This window comes from Bubalus kerabau, chromosome 4 (genome assembly GCF_029407905.1).
Source record: "Bubalus kerabau isolate K-KA32 ecotype Philippines breed swamp buffalo chromosome 4, PCC_UOA_SB_1v2, whole genome shotgun sequence".
Taxonomy (NCBI): Eukaryota; Metazoa; Chordata; class Mammalia; order Artiodactyla; family Bovidae; genus Bubalus; species Bubalus kerabau.
The window spans coordinates 171,363,309-171,384,494 of record NC_073627.1 but is presented as its reverse complement, the minus strand read 5'-3'; the positions used below and the strand labels follow the sequence as shown (position 1 = coordinate 171,384,494).

Sequence of the window (21,186 nt, the reverse complement as noted above, 5' to 3'; positions counted from 1 at the left end):
CTCTTTAAGTAGATATAGATTACAAGAACAACAATAATAAAACACAAAGTGTTACCCACTCCAGTGTTCTTGCCTGGAGAATCCCAGGGACGGGGGAGCCTGGTGGGCTGTCGTCTCTGGGGTCGCACAGAGTTGGACACGACTGAAGCGACTTAGCAGCAGCAGCAGCAGTTACCCGGAATGGTGAGACTCAAAGCTACATCCTAGAATGCCATAAGGAGAGGGAGTCCAGCTCAGATAAGCTTTGATTTGTGAAAAGGCAGATCTGGTAAGCTGAGAAGGTAGGGGTCCTGAAGAGCCAGTGTGCTCACAAAGTTACAGTCATACCTACTGTTCTTGCTGCCTGGCACCATTTACCCTGCTGATAAAAATGTTGCCCTGTATCATGAATCCCTCCTTCCTGGCTCAGTCCTTGGGGTTTGGGTGAGGCTGACCCCACACTCAGGCTGAGCTCTGGTAGCTCCAGGCTATTTATTGATCCTATTATCCAGGACCATGGCGTGGCTATGGGTACCTCTGTCCCGAGGGAGAAAAAGTTTTGAGGCTTTTGTGTCACTTCTGGGGAAGAGAAGCTTTCTCTGTCCTTTGGATTTGAAGCTGAAATGCTGTAAGAACTGATCTGCAGCAGCTATCATGTAGGAATGCAGTGAAAACCTGAAGAACAGAGCAAGCAGAGCTAAGAGAGAGAAACTGGATTCCAGGGGCACTGTTGGCGTTTGGTCAAGTCACACCTTAAGTCAGATCTGTCGGTGCACCTCTCAGATTATGGGAGTCAACAACTTCCAGTTTTGCTTTCAACATTTTGGATCATAGGAAGTCATGTGAACCAAAAGTCTCCCAAGTAGTATGCAGCAGGGAAGTGAAGCAGAGGGACTCAGGAAAGAGCAACTCTGACAGCAGCTGGTGAGTTGGTAATATGGAGAGCTAGTCTGTTTGGGAAGGTGCAGGTGACTTGATTTAGATGATGTTTGACAACCTGTGTTTTATCTGAGCGTCTAAGGTCTATGGCCTGTCAGCCCAATACTATGCAATATTGGCAAATTATTGATGTACATAAGAAGTAACTGCCATGATGACAAAGAATAATTTGATTTTAAAAAATTACCCGTGAGTACTTAGGGTTTCTTCCACAAACCTGCCAGAGAAAATCAAAGCATAAGAAATCTTTTTAACTGGCTAATACATGCCATTACCCACTTTGGCACAGACTCAATGTTTCTCACTCATATCCATTTGAAAACCACTGTGGGAGCAAGTCAGTGCAACGTGGGGTGACATCAGAGTCCAGGAGACAGTCACTATGGGAGAGTCACCTGGGGATAGATCATCCAGGAGCCATGGATCCCTTGAATGAACAGGAAATGAGACATGTAGGGAGGTGACTAATCTGAGGATTGTCTACATTGGCTTCCTCCAAGGATGAGTAGCTGAGCTGAATGTTAACCCCCACCGGCAACTGAGGACAGACAGTGACTGACTCCAATCCTCCTTCCTTCTTCCAACATGTAGAATACTTGCTAGGTACCAAGAGTTGTTCCAGATATAAGGATAGCTGGTTAATATGGCATTCACAGCCTTGAGTCTAATGGGAAGGACAGACAATTAAATGCTGAAAAGTCACTTATAGGGAAACTTTGGAAGTAGAAATGTATACTTAATATTGGTGGATTTCACTGTAAATTTTGTGTGTATGCAGTCACTCCAGTCGTGTCTGGACTCTATGTGACTCCATGGACTGTTGCTCACCAGGCTCCTCTGTCCATGGGATTTTCCAGGCAAAAATACTAGCGTGGGCTGCCATTTCCTACTCCAGGGAATCTTCCCGACCCAAGGATTGAACCTGCGATTCCTGCCTCTCCTGCATTGGCAAATGGATTCGTTACTACTGTGCTACCTGGGAATCCCATGTAAAGTATACTTGAGTTTAAACAACAACAACAAAAACAGACAGGAAAAAATAAAACAGAATCATCTAAAAGTGGAACTGGAAATCCATGCAGGGTATTATCAGAGCACCAAAATAGAGGTTATTTGTGTAAGATATAAAGCTGATTGTGATCAGATTAATAAATGCATGAAAGAGCCGATGCACCTACAACCCACGAAAGCAGAAAGAGAGGCTCTTCAAAACAGTGAACTTTCTACTTGGAACACTAGAATAACCTCAAGTTCAGAGATATCAGGGGCAGGGAGAAGGAACTGATATGATGGTGCTGCTGCCGCCGCCAAGTTGCTTCAGTCGTGTCCAACTCTGCGACCCCACGGACGATGAGCTGGTAATTAATTCATGAGCTGCAAACATCTGCGCCCATTCCCTGCCTTAGAAGTGGTGGATCCTGGATTTTTTCCCCCAAGTGAAAATTTTAAGTAAAGCTTATTTTTTACTAAATAAGATGAGAGTAATGATACCTGAGGCTCCCAGAGAAGGCACTGGAGCCAGAGAAAGTAGCCAGTGTACACTTTTTCCCTTCCACCCTCAAAACCATTAGAGCTAGGACCACTGAAACCAAATCTCTATGTACTCTTAAGAAAGCAGGGATTCTCACCTGGCCTTGGGAAATATATCCGAACTTCTTATTCTAAATAGATGAAACTCTCATGTGAAAACTAACAGGCATTCAAAAAGCATGAAACAAATGAGGAAAACCAACAGAAGTGTCATCCAATGCTACAAATAAACAAACGACCTGCTGATGAAAGTGTTAATCAAGAAAGCAAAGAACTTTGAAATACCATAGTTGGGGGACTTCCCTGGCAGTCCAGTGGTTAAAACTCTGAGGTTTCACTGCAGGGGGCACAGATGGCACCCCACTCCAGTACTCCTGCCTGGAAAATCCCATGGACGGAGGAGCCTGGTAGGCTGCAGTCCATGGGGTCGCTAAGAGTCGGACACGACTGCGCGACTTCACTTTCACTTTTCAATTTAATGCATTGGAGAAGGAAATGGCAACCCACTCCAGTGTTCTTGCCTGGAGAATCACAGGGACGGGTGGGCTGCCGTCTCTGCGGTCGCACAGAGTCGGACACGACTGAAGCGACTTAGCAGCAGCAGCAGCAGCAGCAGGGAACCCAGATCCTGCATGTCATGAGGGCATGGGCAAAAAAAGAAAGTTAAAATATGATAGTTGGTATACTTGAGGAAGTCAAGAAGTTCCATTTACAGAAATAAAGGCATTCTATAAAAAGAAAGAGTTCTTGGAAATTCATGCTTGGGAAAAACATGAATGCGGAAATAAAAAAGTATTTCAACGGATGGACTGAAGAGCAGAAAAGGGATGAATGAAGACGAAATTGTGAACAGAAAGACTGTAAGAGCTGTCTTCCATACTCAGTGAATAAACACAAAGAAGATGATGAGAATAAAATAAATCCTGAGCCATGGAAGCTATAGGCAAACTTTTAGAAGCTGTCTACCATCATTCCAGAAGAGGGAAATAGAATCAAGAGAACAAAAGAATCAATGAATCAAAAGGAAAAAAATGTCTCTGCTGAAAAAAGGCTCAAATCTACAAATTGAAAGGGTTCAATGAGGGCTGGGCGAGAATGATGAAAAACTACATCCTCATGAAATTTCTGAATTCCAAGGATAGACAGAAAACCCCCAAAGCTTGGGTTGAGCAGCACTAGAGACACATTACCTGGAAGGAATCAAATCAGTCTGTGGTTCTCATCAGCAACGCTAATACAGAAGACAAAATTCTAAGAAAAGATTCTTTTGAACCCAGCTTCTAGATGCTGTTACCCTATCATTTAATTATTGTGAATTCAGAATTCTCAACTCAGTTAATCTTTAAGTAAATAAATGATGGGAACAAAAATCAAGATATATTTGGACATGCAAACATTCTGAAAGTTTACCATCCAGGAACCACTTTCTGAAAGAGATACTCAGATGTACTAGAAGCTGAAGAAGGAGGAAGAGGAGGAGCAGGAGGGTGAAATAGGAAGCCACAGGGCACAAAACTCAGCAAAGAAATCAGTAAAACCTGTGGCTAAGCCCATTGCAAAATAATTGAGTACAGTATTTCTATTTTAAAGATTGTACTATTTGCTAAGGTCAGTGATGGGTCTTCACTGTTGGCTGGTTCTCATTAAGCAAGGCATAGCTCCATCAGCCTTCAGAGCTGTTGTGAGCTTCCTCAGCAACTGTGTCAGTCATGGTTAGATGCGCCCCACTTCTCAGGGCTGTGGGTGCCTGCAAGGGTCCTCAGGCCGATTCTTGGTCCGGAAATGGGCTGTCAGCAGGCTTCCTTTTGGGGTTTGTGGAACAAACATACCAACAGCTGAGGCTTCCACTTGTGAAGCAGGTGACTCTGTGTGTGTGTGTGTGTGTGTGTGTGTGTGTGTGTGTGTGTATGAGAGAGAGAGAGACAGAGAGAGAGAGAGAGAGAAAGAGAGAGAGAGAGAGAGACTGGGTGGCAGAGCCCTAGTCTTGCTTGTGTTACCCCTGCTACCAAGGGGAGGGGGAAGGGGCAAGGATGGGCCAATACTATGCCAGCTGCTCTCTGAGCTTCAGCTGGAATGTCTGAAGTTTGCTTCCAAATCCACATCTTCCAGGGCCTTCCCTGGTGATCCAGTGGTTAAGACTTTGCCTTCCAATACAGGAGGTGCAGGTTGGATGCCTGGTTGAGGAATTAAGATCTCATATGCCTTGAGGCCAAAAACCAAAACATAAAACATTAAGCGATATTATAACAAACTCAATAAAGACTTTAAAAATGGTCCACATTTTTAAAAAATTCCAAATCTTCTGTAAGAGTACACTTACCAGTGTAAAGTGGGGAGGGGCCACTGCTCTGCTGAGTCATCCCTTCCCACCCATGTCTGCTTTGCTTTTCTGAGAACCCTGGTGTCCGGATGGCTTCTAGCACCGTCAGATGTAACAGCCAATAGTCTATTTGTTGCCCAAGCTCCACAAACTAACTGCAGGTAGGATGTTTGGTTTGTGTGTGTGTTCGGGGGAGGGAGAGGCATGTGGAGGAAGGCAGGATAATCCCGCTTGCTGTTTCTCCCATCGCAATGAAGTGTCTGAGAGTCATTGAGCTTCTAAGAATGACAAGTTTACCTGCACTTGACTTAGAGATGGTCAGCAGCAGGACTTTTCTCCATAGAGACAGGTTCCTGCTATCGGTCTGGACAAATCTGCTTAAGAGGTTGACTCCATCCTGGGAGGGTCAATGTGGCCTCTTAGAGGTAGCCTGGCGGTGTTCTCAGAGGTCATGTCAGCTAGGGATAGATGTGTGTGAGAAATGTGTGTGACCGTGGAGTGTGGTGTTACAGAGGGGGCTCACTTTTATCGTTTTCAAGCACTCACAGTTTTTCAGCCAGTGTAATTCAGAGGCTTCAAATATTTAAATCATTTGCAAGTTAATGCCAACTTCAAGCAATAAATTCAACACCGAAGCTTATCAAACTCATTACAATTACATATTCAAACCACTCCTGAAATACCCACAGATAAGCAATTTATTTACAATTTGCAGGCCTGCTAGTATTCCCAAGCCAGCCTCTGGAAAAAGCAGTAAGTCATTTCTGGTTAGGAGTGTGATGACCAAGCAAGGGATTTTTCCAGGAAAGTTCCAAGATATTTGGTATCCAACCTCCCTGCCTCCCTTTTCCTTCTGGCTCTGTGTCATGTCGGGATGAGAACCCACCAGGCAAACACCAAGCTTTATATTCTAAGGAATCGCTTCTCGGCCTTTTGGCTAAGATCAAGTGTATATTCTAAGGAGACACGCTGAAGAGCAGCCTGGGGGGAAATGCTAGAGACACTAGAACCAGTGTTCACTTTCCATCTGCCCATACTTCTCCTCTCCACACTCCTGCCTGCCTCACAGGCCGCTCAGGGCTCTCTAGGAATCCCATCCATTTATGTCTCAGGGATTGGGGGATGGGGCTTTCCAAGGGATCTTTCCTATAATTCTGATTTGTCAAGATCCAAAGTTAATGGGGGGGAGTCCTATATGTTAGCGCCTGCCTGGTAAAATAAAAATAGGTACCCACATTTTTTTCTCATTGACTTTTAAAAATCATTTCCATCATGTTTAAATGTACAGCTCGGTGGCATTAAGTACATTCATCTTGTTTGCAACCATCACCACCATCCACCCACAGAATTTTTCATCTTGCAAAAGTGAAACTCTCTACTAATTAAACATCAAGTTCTCATTTCCCTCTTCTCCAAACTCCTACTTCTGTCTCTATGAATTTTCCACCTTATTTAAGTGGAAACTAATAGTTCAGTTCAGTTGCTCAGTCGTGTCTGACTCTCTGCAACTTCATGAATCGCAGCACGCCAGGCCTCCCTGTCCATCACCAACTCCCGGAGTTCACTCAGACTCACGTCCATCGAGTCAGTGATGCCATCCAGCCATCTCATCCTTTGTCGTCCCCTTCTCCTCCTGCCCCCAATCCCTCCCAGCATCAAGTCTTTTCCAATGAGTCAACTCTTCTCATGAGGTGGCCAAAGTACTGGAGTTTCAGCTTCAGCATCATTCCCTCCAAAGAAATCCCAGGGCTGATCTCCTTCAGAATGGACTGGTTGGATCTCCTTGCAGTCCAAGGGACTCTCAAGAGTCTTCTCCAACACCACAATTCAAAAGCATCAATTCTTCGGCGCTCAGCCTTCTTCACAGTCCAACTCTCACATCCATACATGACCACAGGAAAAACCATAGCCTTGACTAGACAGACCTTTGTTGGCAAAGTAATGTCTCTGCTTTTGAATATGCTATCTAGGTTGGTCATAACTTTCCTTCCAAGGAGTAAGTGTCTTTTAATTTCATGGCTGCAGTCACCATCTGCAGTGATTTTGGAGCCCAAAAAAATAAAGTCTGATACTGTTTCCCCATCTATTTCCCATGAAGTGATGGGACTGGATGCCATGATCTTTGTTTTCTGAATGTTGAACTTATAGTACTTACCCTTTTTTAACTGGCTTATTTCACTTAGCATAATGTCCTCAAGTTTCATCTACAATGTAGCATATGTCAGAATTTACTTCCTTTTCCTAAGATTTTTTTTTAATGTGGACCGTTTTTAAAGTCTTTATTGAATTTTTTACAATATTGCTTCTGCTTCATTTTTTAAAAATCTTATTATTATTATTATTATTATTTTTTTGCCAAAACTTCAGCCATGTGGGATCTTAGTTCCTCCACCAGGGATCAAAGCCTTATTTCCTGCATTGGAAGGCAAAGTCTTAACCACTGGATGGCCAGGGAAGTCCCTACTTCCATTTTAAGGTGAAATAATATTCCATTGTATGTCTCTACTACATTTTGTTTATCCACCCATCCTTTCATGGACATTTGGATTGCTTCCATCCTCTGGCTCATGTGAATAATGCTGCTGTGAACATGGGCATTCTTGGTTGTCAAAGAATGTTTTGATTGTGTAGCAAGATGTATTAAAATAGACTTCAGTATTTCTTAGACTTCGATGATGGGAAACAGGAATAAGTTAGGAAGCTGTCTGGATTATGCACCGGAGACTGCTTGATGTCCCTTAAGATCACTTCCACAATATTGGTCAGTAAACCTCAATATTTTAGGTAGGATTTAAATATTTCATTAATTATATGAAGGCTCACTGATGAGTAAATTACTGTAAAAAACTTTTTAAAGAGAAGTTTAAAGTGTTTTTTTAAGTGTGGAAAATGATAGTTTTTCTGGAGAGCCAGGAAACTGGCATTTGGTGGCCTGAAGCGTGAAGAAGGAGCAGATTATAGTGAACAATATGTACACAGATGAGGAAAATAAAATGCTTTGAACTAGGAAGAAGTGTACTTTTCATTTTTTTCCAACAATTCTTACATGTTGGTACTGGAGTAAATTTGAAAATATTATAATATCTGTACATTATATTAATATGTACAAAAGCTATGCATATAATTAAAAAAATTTTTTAATCACATGTATTTAAAAAATTTTCGCCTTTATCTCCCATCTCTTTTAGTGGACATTTTTGTGGAGGCCATGTGGCAAATCTAATCCAACACAGTTTTCAAAGCTATCTGGTTCACTGATGTCATTTTTTCCTGTTTGAAAGCACTACTGCATACTTAATCGGGTGTGTATCTCTCTGGACATTTTATATTTTACTGGAATTTAGGAGATAGAAGAGAGAGCTCTTTCAGAATTTATGATGCCATCTTGAAACCCAAAGTCATTTTTTTCTTGGATGAAGTCATTAAAATCTTGATATCATGGGAAAAAAGGTTCTCAGTAAATTCTCTTTTAGAAGACAGTAGTGTACTGACTGTGCTCTCTTAAAAGAAGAACGCTTTTCTTAAGCTAAATATTTTCTTGGTAATAATCTCACTGCCAAAATTAATTAACACTGGTTCAATATTCTCTTTTAATTCTAGAGACAAGTACTGATAAGATAATTTTTCATTGTGTGACTCCATGAACTTACCATTGGGTAGGATGTAGTTTGTTTTTACAAAAAATATTTGTTTGAAAACAAAAAATGAGCCAATAAAAAGAACTGATGAAAGTCACACAATCTAATGTAGGATATAAGTGCATCATGTATTGTTACTAACATAAAATTTTCAAAATTTAGAAAGACTCCAAGCTTCCAATTCAGGAGACACAGGTTTGGGGAGCTAAGATTTTACATGCCACGAGACTCAGCCAAAAGATAAAAAAAAAAATTAAAAAAACCCCAAATGGTGCACAACCCTCTAGAATAAAATAATCTTCAGAAGGACTACTACAGAACACCTAAGACCCCATTGAAAAGACACCCAGTAATCTGTTGTCCATTTCCAAGTTTTGGATATTTTTTCCCTGACATCACCAATTAAAAATGTATATGGCTTCCCTGGTGGCTCATATGGGAAAGAATCTGCTTGCAATGTGGGAGACCTGGGGTTCATTCCTGGGTTGGGAAGATCCCTGGAGGAAGGCATGGCAACCCACTCCAGTATTCTTGCCTGGAGAATCTCCATGGACAGAGGAGCCTGGGGAAGAGGGGGTGGGGTTTACAGCCCATGGAGTCGCAAAGAGTTGGACCCGACTGAGTGACTAAGCACAAACACAATAACCTCTACACATACACATATTTATAAACACATGTACACAAATGTATTAAAATGTATGTATTTTTTTGGCATGGGAGCATGGCAGAGAAGAAGAGGTACAGGTTGGTGAAAATGTCCTGAATGTATTTTTGTTGAAACAATGACATGATTTCAAAGTTCATGGAAAGTGGAGCTTAAAGGCACTGTCTAAATAATAGGAGATAGCTTGCACTACCTGCCCTGTCCATAGTACTCCCCAAAGCAGGCTCTTATCTTTGCTGAGCAAAGAATAATTAGCAAGGAAGCCTGATGCAAAGGGCCTAGGAAGTTTATTTTTAACCACTTCTTTTTAAGGCTGCACAGCAAGTTGAACCCTTATATGGGTGTGGTCCTGGGTGGTTAGGGTGAGAGCAAGCCCATGGCACAGAGACAAAGCCAGTGAGGATATGGGTGAAGAAGTGGAGGGGGCCGCTGCTCTTGGGGGTGCTCCACAGACACCTAAAAACGGACACCTCAAGCTGAAAACGTTCAACTGGAACTTATTTTTTCTTTCCCTGCAGCCAGCCTCTCCCTATCCCAGCTTGCCACAACCCCCTTTGTGTGACTCCCACCGCCATCAACCCAGCTGCCCAAACCGAAAGTTTCGGTGACATCTGTAATTTCTCTTTGCTTGTCCACCACAGTCCACTACTCATAAGATCCAGTGGATTCCACCCAATACTACTCTCACTTGTTACTTCCCTCCACACTCAGAGCCACTGCTCCGCTCATTCTCTCCACACTCAGAGCCACTGCTCCGCTCCGGGTCGTGTCCTCTCCTGCCTGGATCTCTGAACCAGCTCTGGGCGGGCTCCCTGCCTCCCGGGCCAATTTCCCAGTCCTACAGAGCCAATCCGGGGAGACTTTCCTGATGAGATCCCGGTGACGGCTTCTCAGCAACCTCCTTTCCTGGGTTTATGAGTTCTTCTTTATCTCCGCAGCTCACTGCCTCTGTCCAACTGTCCGTTCTCCCTCTAAGGAGGTCTCCCCATTTCTAGAATGCGCGCTCTCTAGTCTAGCCCCACGCCTCTCACCGCTTAGATTCTTCTCTGGGCCCTTCTCACCCCCAGGTCTTCGCTTACATCTTCCTGAAGCCTCTCTGACGCCCCAAGCTGACTGTCCCCGGAGTAGCAGGAAGTCCTACCAGCTCTGAAGCCACTGACGGTCTTGTCGCCTGGTCAAGCCTGTCGCCAGGGTGCCCTGGACCGACGGGCTTCTCGCCCTTGGAGCTCCAGCCACCTCACCCAGCTCTCTTTCAGCTCCTGTTCCTTCTGCCCCTCACCCCTCTTCCTTTGCCACCCCGGGAGTGCCTCCCTGAGCCCCTAGGATCCCGCGATCGTTCCACAGGCTTAGGGCACGGGACACGTTTTCTCCCGGGCAGTCGGGAACTCTACGTTCGGGGTGTCACTAGGCCGGGCCCGCCGGGTGTCCCTGGGCCCTCAGCGCCCGGCGCGCAGCAGGTGCACAGCCGGTGCAGGAGCGATTGCCTGAAGGAGCATTCTCCGGGGCGCGGGCCTGCTGGGGAGGAAGGGCCCGCGCGCCGCTCCCCAAGCCCGGGACCCCGCTGCACCCTCCGCTCCCCCGTGCGGCGCCGGAAGCGCCCAGCCAGGTCCCCTCCCCGGGGCGCCAGCCGCCTTATCTCGGCGCCTCGGGGCCGCAGGAGGAGTCCAGGCGCGCCGGGAAGGAGGCGGCGGCGGCATGGCCAGGGGACCCTGGGGCGTCGGCATTCCGCTAGGCCGCCTGCTGCTGCCGCTGCTGCTGCTGCTCAGCCTAGCCCGAGGCGCGCCCCGAGCGTGGAGCCAGGACGGTGAGTGCGGGCGCGGAGCGGGCGCGGCGCTCCCCCGCCCCTGGGCCGGGCTGGCGCGGAGCCGGGAGTGGGGCTCAGGTCGGAGATCGGGAGGGCGGGGCTCCGAGATACTGGTGGGCTTCCCCGGCTGTCTTCCCCGCCCCCGCACAGGGGCTGCGGGGAGCTGAGTGCCCTGCGGCCGGGTCCGCGCCCCCCGGGGATCTGACGCGAGCGGGGGCTGGGCGCGAGCGGGGGGTGGGGGCGCCCCCTGGGAGAGCCGCGCCCGGCGCGAGAGGGCGTGGAAGGGCGTTCCGCCTGCACTGTCACGCTTCCGGCCCCGCTGTGGCTTTTGCGCGACAAATTCTTGACCCTGGAGCAGTTTTCTTCCTGCCTTTTAATTTTTGACATTTGATGAAGAACCGGGTGCTAATATGGTGATAAAGAAGTGTAAGGAAGTTTATGGGAATAAAGCACTCATTAATCAGTTGATTCATTTAACAGATGAATGGTCCTTGAATAGTTTTCCTGAGAAGGATGTGAGGTCCCAGTGCTGGCCCTCATTGACCTCATAGTCGTGTCCGACTCTTTGCCACCCCATGAACTGTAGCCGGCCTGGCTCCTCTGTCCATGGGATTCTCCAGGCAAGAATACTGGAGTGGGTTGCCATGCCCTCCTCCAGGGGATCTTCCCAACCCAGGGATGGAACCCAGGTCTCCCTCATTGCAGGCAGATTCTTTATGTCTGAGTCACCAGGAAGCCCATTCTGGAGAAGACACAAGCAAATAATCCATTTCCAGGCAGTTGGAGTAGTAGCTTGCCAGGCTCCTCTGGTCATGAAATTCTCCAGGGAGTGGGTTGCCAGTTCCTTCTCCAGGGGAATCCTCCCAACTCAGGGATCGAACCCTGGTCTCCTGCATTACAGGCAGATTCTTTACTGCCTGAGCCACCAGGTAAGCCCTAGAACCCCATCAGTGCTCTGAAAAGTTGAATGGTCAGAAGAGGGAGAGACTACATCTGAATAAGGGAATCCGGTGGCACCGTGGATGAGGTGACCCTTAAATGGGGCCAAAACAAGTATAATATTCGATATGGGAAGCTGAGGAAAAGGCATCCCAGCTCATCGCAGAGGGCACAGTCAGCTCTCCACTGAGAATGAATGAGTGGATGAATGAATCCCAGATGGAGGGGACAAAGTAAGAAAGCACGTGGAGGCACAAAAGCACAGGGTCTGCATTTCCGTGTAGAAGTGTAGAAGGTGGGTGGAAAATGGGGGCAGAACAGCAGGTTGGATTTCACCAGAAGGCAGTGCGTTGTAGTTGGCAGACTCAGGCATTCAGACTTAGATGTTTCTGGGCAGTGAGGAGCCATTGATAATCACTGCAGGTTTAGTACAGGGAGTGAGTGATATAAAAAATGGTACAGGGGAGACTCTTCTGTTGGTCCAGTGGGTAAGACTCCACGCTTCCACAACAGAGGGCATGGATTCAACCCCTGACTGGGGAACTAAGATCCCACATGCCAGGCAGTGCAGCCGAAAAAAGAGGTATAAGGAAAGCGTCTAGCTTCCCTAATAAAATGAAACAGTCATCCTGTGAAGTGAAGTGAAGTGAAGTAAATCAAACAGTCATCCTGTAGTGGATGGCAAATACCATGTAAGGAGATGCTCAGAGACTCTGTGGCTCCTACTCTTGTTCCCCCCAATTCTCTTCACCTTGGGACTTTCACTATCCCCGGATGGTATTTTTCTTGGTTGGCGAATCTTCTGAAGTGCCCCCCCCCTTTTTTTAACATCAGATGCTCTGATGGGCTTTCTAACTTCCTTCTCTAACTTGGTCTCCCACAGCAGTGTAGCTAAAAGCTTGCAGATGCTTGGAGCATACTTCAGAATCTCTATGTGAAGACAGTAGCCTTGGAAACTGTCCGCTGTGTTCCCATTGACTTGCTGGGCTCAGATGTTGACCGAAGTAACTACATAAGCCCAGCCATCTGCAACTGCTTAACTGCTGTGGTGTGAATCTTGGGAAATGGAAGTCAGGGTTGAGGTTGAGCCTCCTCTCCCTATGTCAGCATTTTCCCATCCTTTACAACCGTGGAGAACCTGGTGTGATCAAGGGCAGGTTTCCTTGTGGTAGACAGTGTGGGAACTGACTGGAGGCTTACAGGCTGTTGAGGAAGTTGTTACATCTGTTCTAAAAGCCCTGACTCTTGGCCCCACAGTCATAACAGCAGGAAATGAGGACTGTGTGTAGATGATAAGGTGGAAAGGGAAGGACTTAATGACAGATGTTAAGGTTCAAGGGAACCAAAGAGGGAAGATGGAACACTACAGGTTTGGGGCGGGTTGATTTGGTATATGGTTCTATAGTGCTATAGTGCTCCGTCATGTCCTACTCTTTGCGACCCCGTGGACTGTAGCCCACCAGGTTTCTTGCCTGATTTCCCTGGAGTGGGTTGCCATTTCCCGCTCCAGGGATCTTCATGACCCAAGGATTGAACCCGCCTCTCTGCATCTCCTGCATTGGGCAGGCAGGCTCTTTACCACTGGTGCTACCTGAGAAGCCCCATATGGTTCCATTGCTGTTCAGTTGCTAAGTCATGTTTGACTGTTTGTTGACCCCATGGACTGCAGCACACCGGGCTTCCATGTCCTCACTATTTCCCGGAGTTTGCTCAAACTAATGTCCACTGAGTTGGTGATGCTATCCAACCATCTTATCCTCTGTACCCTCCTTCTCCTCCAGCCCTCAGTTTTTCCCAGCCTTAGGGTCTTTTTCAATGAGTCAGCTCTTCACATCAGGCGGCCAAAGTTTTGGAGTTTCAGCTTCAGCATCAGTCCTTCCAATGAATATTCAGGGTTGATCTCCTTTAGGATTGACTGGTTGGATCTCCTTGCAGTCCAAGGGACTCTCAAAAGTCTTCTCCAACACTACAGTTCGAACGCATCAGTTCTTCGGCCCTCAGTCTTCTTTATGGTGCCACTTTCATATATGGTTCTATAGGAGGACAAAAAAAGATTTGGGAAGAAAGATGCTTTGTTGTTTTGGAGATCCTGAATTTGAGGTGATGTTAGGAATTTGGAGAGATGAAATCAACAGGGAACTGAGACGGTGGACAGTAAGTGTCTGCAGTGATGGTGACTCAGTGGTCACTTGAAGCCTTGAGGCTGATAAGACTAAGAGGACCAAGGACAGATTCTTTTTGGTTTTTGTTTTTTTCCAATTTTTTCATTATTTATTTTTAATTGAAGGATAATCACAATATTCTGTTGATTTCTTCCATACATCAACATGGATGTTCCCTTCCTTGCGAGCCTCCATTCCACCTCCTGCCACATCCCACCCCTCTAGGTTGTCACAGAGCCCCAGTTTGAATTCTCTGAGTCATACAGCAGATTCCCACTGGCTATCTACTTTACATATGTTAGTGTATATGTTTCCACGCTACTCTCTCCGTTCGTCCCACCCTCTTCTTCCTATCCATATATGTGTCCATAAGTCTGTTCTATTTTTGCATCTCTACTGCTACCCTGCAAATAACCTATTCATCAGTACCGTTTTTCTAGGTTCCATCAATATGTGTTAATATACGATATTTGCTTTTCTCTTTCTGACTTACTTCACTCTGTATAATAGGCTCTAGGTTCATCCACCTAATTAGCACTGACTCAAATGTGTTCCTTTTTATGGCTGAGTAATATTCCATTGTATATATGTACCACAGCTTTTTCATCCATCTGTTGATGGACACCTAGGTTGCTTCCCTGTCCTAGCTATTGTAAATAGTGTTGCAATGAACAGTGGAGTACATGTGTCTTTTTCATTTATGGTTTTCTCAGGGTGTATGCCCAGTAGTGGGGTTGTTGGATCATATGGTAGTTTTATTTGTAGTTTTTAAAGAAGTCTCCATACCATCTTCCATAGTGGCTGTATCAATTTACATTCCCACCAACAGTGCAAGGGGGTTCCCTTTTCTCCACACCCTCTCCAGCATTCACTATTGGTAGATTTTTTTGATGATGACCATTCTGACCAGTATGAGGTGATATGTCATTGTAGTTTTGATTTGCACTTCTCTAATAGTGAGTGACGTTGAGCTTCTTTTGATGTGTTTAGTAGCCTTTGAGGACAGATTCTTGGAAAGACTAAGTTCAAATGGTACCTGTGGAGGAGAAGGAGCAGCGCCCACATAGGTCAAAGGAAAACTGAACTAGAAGAGCATTGAGGAAACCAGGAGAATGGGAGCCAAGGGCGTGGAGACTGAGAACAAGTCTTTAGTTTTGGTGACTCTGTCAGTGGGAGCCAGAGCTAGCTGAGCAGTGAGAGTGAGAGCCAGATGCAGAGGGCTCAAATGAATGCAGGACCTTGTCTACAGAGTAGATACTCTTTAAAGAAGATCAAAGCAAATAGGAGATTGTGTTCAGTTGGGCTGGCCAGGTCAGTGCAAGATATTCTCTTTTTTTTGGCCAGGAGAACAGTGGTAAAGCTGTCTCCAGCACATTTTATTTCTATTTTTATTGGACTGTAATTACCTTAGGATAATGAAGTGAATCAGCTGTATGTATGCATATATCCCCTCCCCCATAGACCTCCGCCCCACTCCCGTCCCTCTAGGTCATCACAGAGCGTGAGCTGAGCGTCTTAAGCTTTATAGCAGCTTCTCACTAGCTATCTGTTTTACACATGGTAGTGTACATATGTCAATCCTAATTTCCCTACTCATCCCATCTTCCCCTCCCTCCTGTGTCCACATCTGTTCTCTACATCTGTGTCAGTATTCCTGCACTGGAAAGAGGTTCATCAGTACATCTAACACATTTTAGAATGAGATGAATTATCCAGTAGAGTGAGAAACTGAAAATGTAAAAAAAAAAATGAGAGTTACTGGAGAAGGTCGAAAAGCAAAGGTGGTCTACAAGTGGAAATCTTCATAAGGAGAGGGGAAGGAAGGAGAAGAATGGAGACCTGCTCTTGCCTTCCCCTACAGCTGGCTACTTAGTGAGTGGTGTGCAGTTTTCAAAACCAGCCCAATTGTCCTCCTTCTTGGAGGCCCCTTGGAGTTTTCCAGTTCCCTTTGCAGCACCAGAGACACCACACACATGCCTCTGTGCTATATTGTGTGGGACACTACACACTTAAGGAAGTATCTATACATACACATATGTACACATACATATCTATATAATACCTTTGCCCTATACGCTTACGCCATATTGCAGTGTAATTGTTTACTAGTGTGAGAGGTCCTTGTGAGTAGGGACTGTGGCTTGTATTCGGAATCTGGTATGGAAATAAATGAAGACTACTCCATGAGAATAGGCAAAGGCGGTTTATATAGAGCTTCCTCTAGCAAGAGAGTCAGCCATCATCTCTTATGTTTGTCAGAGACTCAAAGACAGGCTGGGGAGTGTCACAGTTTGACAGTGGAAAAGGGAAGTCTTCAGGTGTGCCCCCGTTGGCTGGAGGATGTTGCCATGGGGAAGCTGGAGATGGCTTCCCTCTAATGGCCGGCATCCAATTGGTTAGGGGAGTGTATTTGGCTTTCTCTGATTGGCCCTAAGTTTGAGGCATGGGCAAATATTAGGGAAACTGGCCAATACTGATTAAATCCTGATCACTTGGCCGTTACAGAGGTGGTTTGACTTACTAGACCAGTGGTTGCAGGTTGTAGGTCAGAGTTCTGTTTTTATGTATGATCTAGCCATTGTCCATTTGTATTTTCAGTCTGTCACTGGTAACATTGCTAAATTATATTTAACTGTCATCCAAGATGCTCCACACAGCCTTTGACTGTGCGGATCACAACACACTGTGGAAAATTCTCAAAGAGATGGGAATACCAGACCACCTCACTTGCCTCCTGAGAAACCTGTATGCAGGTCAAGAAGCAACAGTTAGAACCAGACATGGAACAACACACTGGTTCCAAATCGGGAAAGGAGTACGTCGAGGCTGTATATTGTCACCCTTCTTATTTAACTTCTATGCAGAGTACACCATGCAAAATGCCAGGCTGGACAAACCACATGCTGGAATCAAGATTGCAGGGAGAAATATCAATAACCTCAGATATGCAAATGATACCACCTTTATGGCAGAAAGCAAAGAGGAACTAAAGAGCCTCTTGATGAAGGTGAAAGAGGAGAGTGAAAAAGCTGGCTGAAAACTCAAATTCAAAAAGCTAAGATCATGGCATCTGGTCCCATCACTTCATGGCAACTAGATGGGGAAACAATGGAAACAGTGAGAGACTTTATTTTCTTGGGCTCCAACATCACTGCAGATGGTGACCACACCCATGAAATTAAAGGATGCTTGCTCCTTGGAAGAAAAGCTATGACCAGCCTAGACAGCATATTAAAAATCAGAGACATTACTTTGCCAACAAAGGTCCGTCTAGTCAAAGCTATGGTTTTTCCAGTAGTCATGTATGGATGTGAGAGTTGGACCATATAGAAGGCTGAGTGCCGAACAATTGATGCTTTTGAACTGTGGTGTTGGAGAAGACTCTTGAGAGTCCCTTGGACTGCAAGGAGATCAAACCAGTCATTTCTAAAGGAGATCAACCCTGAATATTCATTGGAAGGACTGATGCTGAAGCTAAAGCTTCAGTACTTTGGCCACCTGATGCAAAGAGCCAATTAATTAGAAAAGATGCTGATCCTGGGAAATATTGAAACAGGAGGAGAAGGGGATGACAGAGGATGAGATGATTGGGTGGCATCGCCGATTTGATGGACATGAGTTTGAGCAAGCTCCAAGAGACGGTGAAAAACAGAGAAGCCTGGTGTGCTGCAGTCTGTGGGGTTGCAAAGAGTCGGACATGACTGAACGACTGAACAACAACAACAACAACAAAGATGCTTCAGGGAGGAGAGAGTGGAGGAGCGGAAGTCAGGTAGCCTGAGTGGGAGGAAGGTGTGAGATGGTAGTAGATAGAGCAGGAGGGTGTTGGTGGGTGGGTGAGGTGCCAAGCCCTAGTGGAGCAGAGAGGTTAGTAATGGGTGAGGAGGGCTGGAACCAGTCAGTCCTGTTTCCCTGGTATTGCTCTGAGTCTGGGAGTGGCTGAGGAACCTGTTGGCTCAGGCCCTTTGGGGTTGGGGAAAGCCAGGGGGTGGGCAGAGGCCTTGAGAGGCTTGGGGAGTGATGGTGGAGGGGGTTGGGGAAGTTGTTATGGTATGAAGGGAGCTGACTTCCCGAATCTGCATCCCATAGGCTTAGTTTTCATTCTGTCATCGTGAATCACAGCCGCACATACTCTGTTCAGAGTGAGAAGAGGAGGAAACAGGGGGAAATGGAAGGAGTGCCTTGTTTTGGAGTGACTTACAGTCACTCAAAGTAACAGAGCAGGATTAGAGCTGACGAGGCCGATTCCCACCGTGGCCTGTCTTCCTTCTCCAGGAACTTGGCTCTTAGGGCCTATTCTCAGCTTCTGGTCAAATCCTAAAATGGGCTCTTAGGTCTCTGCAGCCCAAGGCAGCAAGTGGCCTGTTGGCCTTAGGTCTGCAAAGGGGACGGGGTGGGGGGTGAGGTGGGGGTGGGGTTGAATATGGATTACAGAAAAAAAAAAAAAAAGGTATGCAGCTTGCTGGAGAATGTGAGGCAGCCTGTTTGTGGGTGACACTCAGGACATGAACCTTAGGGTGTGACTGCTTTGCTCAGAGTCCCGAAGCACTGACGTTGGGACACTTGGCGTGGGTTGGTTCCTGGTCTGGAGGCCGGTGTGGCGGTCCTGCTGCAAGTTGGTCTCGGTTAAAGAGGAAGGTGGACAGAAGAAGGCAAAAGGGCCAGCGCAGCTGCGGGTTGATAGTCATTTAATGCAAGGAAAGGTTGTAGGTTCTTGACTGGGAATGGCAGCCCTGCACCGAGGGGAGAGGGAGTGGACCATGGTTCCCACTGCCCTGCGAGGACTATACTGCTTGAAAGAGTAGAGTGTGCTCTGTCTTGGCGGATTTTTAATGCAGAGGCTATTTTGTTTGTTTGTTTTTGTTTTCCTGTCAGGGATGTTGGAGAGGAGAGACTACGAGATCTCTCACGTTCCTTCTGTCTCTGGAATTTGATGCAGTCTCTTAGGAGCCGTGCGATTTTCTGCGGTACTGTAGAAGACTCAGGAATGCTTTCTCTTCCTGAGCGTCGGCCCCCCTTTGCTTTCTTCCTCAGGTCATCTGATCTGTTTCCACATGTCTCCATGAGTTTGAGAGACAGGATCTCAGGCAGGTGGTGCAGTGGGCTTGTCTGGTAAATGGCTGGGGAGTAGATCACGATTTGAATCCAAGCACTCCATTTGTGCTTTTAAAACTTCCTTCTTCCCTTGACAGTGGACAAAATCTGCTTTGTCACAGTCCATCTGCTGTTGTTTCAAGGGTGCATGTAAGTTGCTACTTGAATTTTGAAATACGAGCTGGCAGCCTCCACTCCATCCCGAGGTCTAGGCGTCCATGTGCAGTGTGACATGGAGAGGAGGGAGGGTAAGCAGAGCTGAAAGGGTGAGGAAGCTGAACTTACAACTTCTGAGTCAGATGTTACTCAGAAGGCTGAGAGGATGTGGGAGGTGGACAGGGAGTGGACAAGGAAGCGAAGGTACTATGGTTCCCAGAATATCAACCCCCTGAATAGGTAGGCATCTGTCTACACGATATTCCTTTGGGTTTTTGCATCAGTGCAGCTCTCCATGACTCTTTATTAGTATAATTGGGAGCTGGCTAGCTGTCAGTACCTTCATTTATTCATTAACGAAGAGCTGTTGAGTGGATGTTACAATAATGCCTGACATATTCTAATTGCTTTACGTGAATGAACTCATTTACTCTTCAACCCACAAAACAGCCTGTAGGTTTATTTTCATCCTCGGATTACAGATTTACAGGAAACTGAGGCACAGGATTGTCAAGGATTCCTCAGCTAGCTAGTGGCCAAGCTAGGACTGTAGCCCAAGTGATCTGTCTTAACCCTGCTCTGAACCAGGGTGTCTCAGACCAGGCACTGTCTCATGCATGACTTGTTTCTAACAACAATAACAATATCTATGGAAAGAGATATAAATATTCATGGAAATTAGCTCTTTGTTTAGTGCTTGAAAGCTCCTGAAGCACTGATATTTCTCATTTAGTCCTCGAAACGTGATCTCCATCTGAAAGATTAAAATCAGATCTCTGACAGTTTCCTTGCCTATGATCCCATAATCAGGGAGCAAGAGAGAAAACCCCAATTGAGATTGAGACACTGGTGCTCTCATTGTTGGATGTGGTTTTAGCTGACTTAGTCACTGCAGAGTAGAGAAGGGAAGTGGGTCTCGGGTGGCAGGCCTCAGCTGAGAGATACAGTAATAGTAACAGAGAGTACCTGTCAGGTGTATCCTCTTAGACTTTTGGAGTTTGCATTCTCCTGTGGCTCTGCCAGTAATTCTAGGCATCCCTAGGCCAAGGGGAAGGTGTGGGGGGGTGTCCCTCACCTCTAGTAGTCACCTCGGTTACTGCATCACAGCTACCCCTCTGCTGTCCTAAGCAGAATCTGCTGAAGACAGAAGTCACGTCATCCTTCATGTGGCTGTGAAGCTGCGCCTTGACACAGTTCCTCTCGCCACCCCTGTCCCTAGGTAATAGCAAAGGCACAGTGACCTGGGCACTGGCCTGGAGGATTCTGTTGGGTTATTCTCTCTGTCATGTTGGTCCCACGGCTGAGCTGCGCCTCAGTCCAGACTTGGTGAAAGATGTCTTCGGTATTGCCTTTTCTTTCCCCAGGGTCCTTGATAGAGTGAGACTTCTTCTGGTGGCTCAGTTGTTAAAGAATCCGCCTGCAGTGTGGGAGACCTGGGTTTGATCACTGGGTTGGGAAGATCCCCTGGAGAAGGGAAAGGCTACCTACTCCAGTATTCTGGCCTGGAGAAGTCCATGGACTGTGCAGCCTATGGGTTGCAGAGTCAGACACAACTGAGCAACTTTCACTTTCACTTCAGTGCTGCTGGTAGTGTGGTCCATCTGGGAGCTTCCTAGAAATGCAGATTCTCAGGCCCTGCCCACACCCAAACCCAACACTTCAGACTCTGTTTTAACAAGCTCTCCAAATAGGGTGACAAATTTTCTTGGTTTGCATCCAACTGAGGGGTTTCCTGGGACAGGGGACTTTTAGTATTAAAACTGGGTTGAATTGGTTACTTTGTCTCCAGTGATTCTGGATGTTTGTGTGACTACAAATGTTTATTATTGTTTTAAGTTGCTAAGTTTTGGAGTAATTCATTAGGTAACGGTAAAAAACGGACTGAACAACCAACACTTTTTTTTTTCAAGAAGGAATAAATATGTGATTAATGTCTGCAAAATTTAACATTGTTAAATTTT

At 46.1% G+C, this 21,186-nt stretch overlaps 1 protein-coding gene across 1 annotated transcript in view; it reads left to right on the top strand.

Annotated features, from left to right (window-relative positions):
* The first annotated feature begins 10,205 nt into the window (after positions 1-10,205).
* The window catches only part of SUSD1 (sushi domain containing 1), a 135,696-nt gene continuing 124,715 nt past the window's right edge, over positions 10,206-21,186 (top strand). The window contains exon 1 of the mRNA XM_055579321.1: positions 10,206-10,874. Within this exon, the coding sequence (XP_055435296.1) occupies positions 10,766-10,874 (109 nt within the window). The 5' untranslated portion in view covers positions 10,206-10,765. The remainder of the gene's footprint in view (positions 10,875-21,186) is intronic.